This window comes from Cynoglossus semilaevis, chromosome 9 (genome assembly GCF_000523025.1).
Source record: "Cynoglossus semilaevis isolate Cse_v1.0 chromosome 9, Cse_v1.0, whole genome shotgun sequence".
Lineage (NCBI taxonomy): Eukaryota > Metazoa > Chordata > Actinopteri > Pleuronectiformes > Cynoglossidae > Cynoglossus > Cynoglossus semilaevis.
Genome location: NC_024315.1, coordinates 1,252,037 through 1,260,270, shown reverse-complemented (window position 1 = coordinate 1,260,270; position 8,234 = coordinate 1,252,037). Strand labels below are relative to the sequence as shown.

General features: G+C 45.4%; 1 protein-coding gene and 1 long non-coding RNA gene across 2 annotated transcripts in view; one reads left to right on the top strand and one right to left on the bottom strand.

The window, feature by feature from the left end:
* Positions 1 to 1,121: 1,121 nt before the first annotated feature.
* Positions 1,122 to 4,020, top strand: LOC112487530 (uncharacterized). The gene is made up of 2 exons (XR_003050687.1): positions 1,122 to 2,179; positions 3,855 to 4,020. It is a non-coding gene; the product is annotated as an uncharacterized LOC112487530 (long non-coding RNA).
* Positions 3,522 to 8,234, bottom strand: part of LOC103383255 (homeobox protein unc-4 homolog) — a 20,829-nt gene continuing 16,116 nt past the window's right edge. Inside the window, exon 6 of the mRNA XM_025058846.1 lies at positions 3,522 to 5,310. Within this exon, the coding sequence (XP_024914614.1) occupies positions 4,138 to 5,310 (1,173 nt within the window). The 3' untranslated portion in view covers positions 3,522 to 4,137. The remainder of the gene's footprint in view (positions 5,311 to 8,234) is intronic.

The window sequence follows — 8,234 nt, the reverse complement described above, 5'->3', positions numbered from 1 at the left end:
TTCTGCTGGAGGTAAAAGTCTCGGCCTCTACTGTCTGACCTACGGTTGTGTTGGTTTGACCTTTGGCCTCTGTAAATCTGAAGACTTCTCCTGAGGGTAGAAGGATTTGTTGTGTTCTCTGGATATTTCTGATTTTAAAGGAAGTCATAACACTGAGATAATAATCATCATTCCATTTCAAAATGAATAAAAACCAATAAATGAGTTCCAGCCCCCCAGAAATAAACTAATAATTAATTCAATTAACCCCTCGTCTAAACATCAAAACAGATATAAACAAATATATTGATAATTTAAAATAATAATAATTAAGAAAACATTTTATATTATTGTTATAAAAATGGGTTAAAATAACCCGCAGAGGGTTAATCCACTGGTAACTAGTTGCAGACTGGTAACTAGTTGCAGACGGGTAACTAGTTGCAGACTGGTAACTAGTTGCAGACTGGTAACTGGTAACTGGTAACATCTTGAAGCCAGACTGTACTTTAATGGACCACGCTGAGCGCTGGGCTGGCCCAAAAGTTGGCCCACGAGCTCTATTTTGATCCACCCCTGTAATATTAAAATGTTTTGATTCAGCTTCTTAAAAAAAAACTACTGATTGACACGTTCACTAATTTATTTTTCTTATTGTGACACGAAGGAAGGCAGAACGGTGACATTTGTTTTTATTAATATTCTAAAAAAAAAAAAGAAAAAAAAAAAAAGAAAAGAAACAATAACCCAGACTAAAATAGTCAGATTTGTGTGGGAATCGAACTCCCTCTCCTGTACTGGAACTCCTCTCTGCGGGTGATGATTTCATTATTTCCAAATTAATTAATTAGAGACAGAGCTGCGGGAACTGATTAACTCCGTCTTAGTTTTAATAAAATGTCAGGTTCAGATAAACAGAGTGGATAAAGTGTGTGTGTGTGTGTGTGTGTGGACTGTGGTCACTGACCGGAAGTGTTTATGTTCCACTGCAGACACACGTTTGTTTTTGCTGCTGCTGCTGCGGCACAAGATCAAAACCCAATATTTTCTAATTAATCGCACTTTTCGCAGAGAAATTGATTACAATGGGAGCCCCCCCACACACACACACACCCCACCCCCCCACCCCCGCCCATAAAAGAGAGAAAAAAGAAGTAGAAATTTCACAGAGCGCACACGAAATGAGCGATTTAATGTGATTGTTTCGGTCGAAGGGGACGTTTCCCGGGGCCTTATGGGAAAATAATGTCCTTATGAATTAAATAATAGGGTTATTACTTTCATTGATTTTAGCTGTCTGGGAATTTAGCGCTGAGCTGCCGTTTAAAGCCAACCTCTCTCTCCCTCCCTCGCTCTCTCTCTCCAGTCCTCAGTCTAATTATTTTCCTATAAGCCCTCCTGCTTCCTACAGCGCAAATAGCAGAGTCACTGAGCGAAAATTATGTAAATATTATTAAAGGGACTCAGGCAGGGAAATTCATTTTAGGTCCACGCAGCAGCAGCAGCAGCAGCAGCAACAACAGCAGCAGCAGCAGAGTAAAGCTCGGTCCCTCGGATCCGCCTCAATTTATTTGCAAATAAAGGCGCGGTGACCGGGAGGGATCAGGGATATTTAGCCGGGCTGTCAACACGGGGGCTCCCGAGCACCGGCTCCACAGAATTAATGGTTTTAATAATTGGGATTTCACTTTCCAGGGAATCGGTGGCGTTTACACTTCAAAAACACGCGCTCTTTTTACTGCCGTGGACCTGAAAAGTGAACATAAACACACCTGTTTAGGAAACCGGGGCTCGGGCTCCGCTGAGCAGTCCTTATATGGGCTGAATACGGAGGCCGGAAGTTGTCAAAAAAAGGTCAAAGGCCGTTCTAGGGAAACGATGGTTTGAATACAGGGGCGGCTCTAACTATTTCAGTTCCCCAGACTGAGAGTTGGTGCCATCTTTAATTAAATGACACGAAAACTGACGACATAATTAAATAGTTATTAATTAACAACTAATCCAACAACTACAAAATTAAATTGGTTTTTACCAAAACGTGTTATTTGTGCTTCATGTATTTATTTATATTTGATTTTCTTTTGTTTATTGTTCGTAAATTAAACAAAGATGTGCAGTGACCAGCAGGCCCAAAAAAATTGCCCTACCAAATGGTGGCGCTGTGGCCCTGGACCTTAACTCTGCTCAATGAAACATTCCTGTGAGTGTGATATCAACATATACTTTTTTATTTTACATTAGTATAAAATCAGCTCTAATCTAAATCTGAAAAATGTTATATATGAAGTATTGACGTAAATCAATTAAATCAACAACAAACTGTTAATAATTCGACAAAGTTCATCAACTTTAACATCACTGTAACTTTGTGCTGTTGTTTTCTTTTCTCTCTGATGGTGTGAATTACAGAAAAGTCGTCAGATTGACTTTTTTTCATTTTTCTAAACCCAGAAGTTTCTAAAGCCGTGGTGTGAGATGAAGAAACGGAGGTTAATTAGATCTCGTTACTGTGTTTGGTTACTGACGAGCAACAGAAAGTATTTTAATAAATCTGGTCAATTTTTAGATTTAATAACCAAATAATATGATGATGCTGAAGCTGGAAAAATGAAGGAGCGTCGTCTCAAACGTGGTTCTTTTTTAATCATTTAAATTGAAATATATATGTCTGTGTGTGTGTGTGTGTGTGTGAACCACTGTTCAGTCTTCAATTTCTTCTACTTTTTTTTTTATCTCAAAGATAAAAAAAAATAATAATATTGCTCCAACCCTTGCACATCCCTCACCTCCTCCTCTCCCCCCTCTTTTGTGTCTTTATCTATCTCCCATCTCCACCCCAGGGGGAGACCAGGCTCCTATTAGAACAAATGACAAGGGGGGGGCCGGGTGCCTTTGTAAAAAAAAAAAGGCGCAGGCAGGCGGGCAGACGGGCGCGCGCCTGTCCTATTATGTGCGACACATGATCAATAGGGCGATAACGCAGCAACATCAATATAAGCGACAGAACAATGAGGGATATCATCGAACATCTATCTTAATATAGCCGACTACAAGGGCCGTCTGACAACACAGGCAGCTCATGAAAATTCCGCCCCACGAATCTCCTGCCACCATCTCCTCCTCCTCCTGCACCTCCTCCTCCTCCTCTTCCCCAATAGTCTATGCGCACTCACGCGCACAGCGGCCCGCAGCGCGCACACACACACACACACGCACGGTGCAGCTGGCGCGGGCTATTATTTTCCCATTTCAATTTGACACCCCTGCCTTTCATGCTAATTCTATTATTGTAGGAAGTTTATGTGATTCCATATCACTAGAAATCGGTAATGTCTAATAACCCTTTGGGCTGGAAGGGAGGGAGGTGGGGGAGGGGGGGGGGGGGGGGAGCAGCGCCTGGAGGAGCCGTGCTGCAGCCAGTGGGAAAATAATTACTTTCATATCAAAACTCAGCAGGAGGCGGCGGGGTCCTACAGCCCCGCGGCCACTAACCTCATTCCAGCTCGGCCTTTCAAATGAATAAATTTGTTAAAGCAATAAATACAAACAGCCAGACGGACTTGAGCTGCAGCCCCGGCTCGCCACGCAGAGGAAGGAGAGGGATTTATATTTGCTGTAACACCACCAAACTCCAGCAACACCAGCCTCCTCCTGCTGGGTATTTATTGTTTTTCCCTCTAAACACCCCCCCCCCCTCCATCCCCCCAACAATCTGGAGGGGGACCCCGTAAAAACAGTGTTTCAATTTAAACAATAACTTTATTTATCAAAATGTTTACATATAAATATCATTTTCTGGCTTTGACAATATCTGAGGATTTTTGTTGTGTGAGACGTTTGTCTTAACCCAGTTTCTTCTGTTTGTTTGATACAAGTTGGTCACTGAGGATAGAAAACAGGAAAAGAAAAAAGAAATCAAATCAAATCAAAGGAGCTGCTTCTACAGAGGTGGTCGGGACTAAAGCCTGAAGGTGGAGGCGGCCAAGGCCTCGGCACGCCTCCGGGGATTGATCACACGTTCTGATTAAAAAATAGACCAGAGTTACGTCTCCTGATTCCTGATATGTTTTCTTGGAGTGTCTGGGCACAGCTTTGGGAATGTTTGACTTGTGTGAGCAGCGTTCCTGCTCCTTTGTTTATGTTTGCTCCTCCTAAGTGTTAGTCCATGTCGACATCTTCTCCATCTGTTGCGGGTGTTTCTTGACAGTCTGTGTTTGCCTCGAGACGCTCACTGAGGTCTGGAGACGCCCTCTCCTCCTTTGCGCGCGGCTCAGCGGCGGCTTGGCACTCGCCGATCGCCGTCTCCGTTTGAACTTTGGGAGTCCTCTCCACGCCGTCGCCGTGGCCGTGGCTGGACTGGGCCGGGCTCAGTCTGGCCAGGGCCGGCTGGGCCGGCGTGCTGCTTGTTGAAAGAGGAGGAGGAGGAGGAGGAGATGAAGCAGGGAGTCTCCTGCAGTCGTCGCCACACTCCTCTGTGTCCGTTCCATCTCCTCTATTGCTAATGTGATTGTGGTGATGCACGTTACGCTCCACATGATCTGAGTCTAGAGGCTTAGTAGCAAAGCCGGCGAGGTCAGAGGGAGCAGGGCTGCCCTCGCCGGGCCCACACCGAGGTCCCGGGCCAAGCCTGCTGATGTTGTCCTGACACGGCGTGGCCTTCAGGGCCGTCTGAGGCACCAGGAAGCCCAAAGGCTGATGTGTGATGGGGTAAAGGAGGAAGTGACCTTTACCCACCAGTGTCCTCTGACTGGGCAGCGGGGGAAAGTCCAGCTGAGTTTTCCGTCGAGGCGTCGTGTCAGAGAGGAGGCTCTCCACGCTGAAAGGGTTTCTTTTCTGCAGGGCGGAGGAGCGCGGCCCCCCAGGGCTGGAGCTGTGTGTGCTGCCCGGAGAGACCTGCTCCTGTTCTGCCGTGGTTCTTTGGTTTTGGTGATTTTGCAGTTGGCTGAAGTCGTGTCTTGTTTGGTCACAGCTGGATTCCGTGCGGTGCCCTCCCGCACCCTTGGCCGCGGGAAGGTCGATGTGAATATTCCCGTTAATGTTGGTGGACTGCTGCTCGCTGTCGGTGAACTGGGAGACCCCGCTGTCGCTCTCTGAACCGCCGGGCGTGTGGAAGCTCTCGCCGGGCAGAAGTTTGTTCTGGGACTTCAGCAACTTTCTCTCCTGTTTGCGTTTCTTCTTCTCCGCCCGCTCCTGCTCCCTGCGAGCGATCTCCTCCGGGTCCATGGGTTCGCCGCTGCAGGTGGTGGGGTGGGAGTTGTGCGCGGGCCGACCCGGGCCTTTCTTTGTGTTCTCCTTCTTTCTCCATTTTGCTCGTCGGTTCTGGAACCACACCTGTTCACAAACACACACAGAAGAACAAACATGACACAGATGATCAGCTGATGATCTGTGAAGAGGAGGAATCATTCAGCCGTTAGTGGATTTTCCTGCTCAGATTTCTAGTCCTTGAATGCAACATGCACTACTGGACTGTTGGCTGATGTTAAACAGGAAATAATTTACTAACATTATACTTCAAATACACAACGTATCTGGGCTTTTTTTTCTTACTGCAAATACTTTTGAACATACATCAGTGTTGTTGGTATTTTACTGAACACTTGTTCCCAGGTCTGTTTCTCACTTTACTGTTTAGACACAGTAACGTTCATCTCCTCTGTGGCAGGAAAGTCTTGAGTTGTTTTGATTTAGTTTAGTTGAACTGAACGTGTAGTAAATATAAATAAAAAAGAATGGCCCACACCGAGGTCCCGGGCCAAGCCTGCTGATGTTGTCCTGACACGGCGTGGCCTTCAGGGCCGTCTGAGGCACCAGGAAGCCCAAAGGCTGATGTGTGATGGGGTAAAGGAGGAAGTGACCTTTACCCACCAGTGTCCTCTGACTGGGCAGCGGGGGAAAGTCCAGCTGAGTTTTCCGTCGAGGCGTCGTGTCAGAGAGGAGGCTCTCCACGCTGAAAGGGTTTCTTTTCTGCAGGGCGGAGGAGCGCGGCCCCCCAGGGCTGGAGCTGTGTGTGCTGCCCGGAGAGACCTGCTCCTGTTCTGCCGTGGTTCTTTGGTTTTGGTGATTTTGCAGTTGGCTGAAGTCGTGTCTTGTTTGGTCACAGCTGGATTCCGTGCGGTGCCCTCCCGCGCCCTTGGCCGCGGGAAGGTCGATGTGAATATTCCCGTTAATGTTGGTGGACTGCTGCTCGCTGTCGGTGAACTGGGAGACCCCGCTGTCGCTCTCTGAACCGCCGGGCGTGTGGAAGCTCTCGCCGGGCAGAAGTTTGTTCTGGGACTTCAGCAACTTTCTCTCCTGTTTGCGTTTCTTCTTCTCCGCCCGCTCCTGCTCCCTGCGAGCGATCTCCTCCGGGTCCATGGGTTCGCCGCTGCAGGTGGTGGGGTGGGAGTTGTGCGCGGGCCGACCCGGGCCTTTCTTTGTGTTCTCCTTCTTTCTCCATTTTGCTCGTCGGTTCTGGAACCACACCTGTTCACAAACACACACAGAAGAACAAACATGACACAGATGATCAGCTGATGATCTGTGAAGAGGAGGAATCATTCAGCCGTTAGTGGATTTTCCTGCTCAGATTTCTAGTCCTTGAATGCAACATGCACTACTGGACTGTTGGCTGATGTTAAACAGGAAATAATTTACTAACATTATACTTCAAATACACAACGTATCTGGGCTTTTTTTTCTTACTGCAAATACTTTTGAACATACATCAGTGTTGTTGGTATTTTACTGAACACTTGTTGTTTAGACACAGTAACGTTCATCTCCTCTGTGGCAGGAAAGTCTTGAGTTGTTTTGATTTAGTTTAGTTGAACTGAACGTGTAGTAAATATAAATAAAAAAGAATCATCAGTGTTGTTGGTATTTTACTGAACACTTGTTCCCAGGTCTGTTTCTCACTTTACTGTTTAGACACAGTAACGTTCATCTCCTCTGTGGCAGGAAAGTCTTGAGTTGTTTTGATTTAGTTTAGTTGAACTGAACGTGTAGTAAATATAAATAAAAAAAAATTATGTGGGTTTTTTTAAAAACAATATTATATGATGTTTTTATTTCATAAGGTTTTAGAAAGAAAAAAGTAACAATCCAACATAGTAGTCAAATAATCAAACAACAATAATCCTCTAATTTTGGTCGTATTTGTAGGTTAAATATTATTCATGATAGACAAAGGTGCAAATATTAAATAATTATAAAATGACTGGAAAATGTGTTTAGAGATTTTCAGTCACTTTTGATAGAATAAATAATTTAATAATAAAAATAATTGATCAGTGAAACAATGCATTGATTGGCTGTCAATTTCTACATTATAATTCCTGAAGAAAAAAAAACTGAAAAAAAACCTTTTGTTCTGTGATAAAGTACTGCACATACTAAGAACAGTAGTACTTTTTTATGGACTGCAAAAGTTTGAATTTCATTTTCTAAACATCAATTCTTTCATTCACTGTGTTCTCACGGTATTTTCTTTCTATTTTTATTCATTCTAAAATATATAGTGTAAAAATAATAAAAGATAATAAACGTCTGACTTTTGAGAAACCTCACGCAGTAATTTTATAAACACTTATAACTTATAGCATTGTTATATTAAATAATTTTATACTAAATATTATTATTTTAACAGATACAGCACAAACGTGAATGTGGACGGATTTGTTTAGGTTCTAGTTCCCTAATATCTAGACTCCATCACTAGTCTAATGTCATCAATAGAGCAGCAGCAGCAGCAGCAGCAGCAGCAGCAGCAGCAGCAGCAGCAGCAGCAGGCCTCACACCTGCCAGGACCAGACTGATAAATCAGTGTCAGTTTTTATCAGTTAAGAAAAAACAAACCCAAACCGAGAGAGAGAGAACCCCCCCAGACGACCCCCCCTCAGCCCCCCCCAGGACAGACGAGTCCTCTGCTGTTGGACACAGACACAGGAGGACACATGTGGACCAGCAGATGCTCAGACGCGCGGCTCTTAATTACCAGTGACTCCAGTAAACAGCTCCACCGGTTTAATCGCGGCGCAGCTCAGCTCAGCCGGGCCGCGGCTTTTGTGTGTGTGTCGGTTTGACTCCCAGGACAGAGAACCGCCCCCTGCACACCCCAAACACCTCTGGAGCTTCCTCCGCCTCAGACCTGTCCCTGCCCCGGCCCGCGGCTGCGCTCAGGGCCGCATGTTCTGCGCTGATAACGCGCCGCGCTCTGCCTACAGAGCGCACGCGGCGAGACCCGCAAATGCATGCGTAAAATTCTTCTTCTTCTT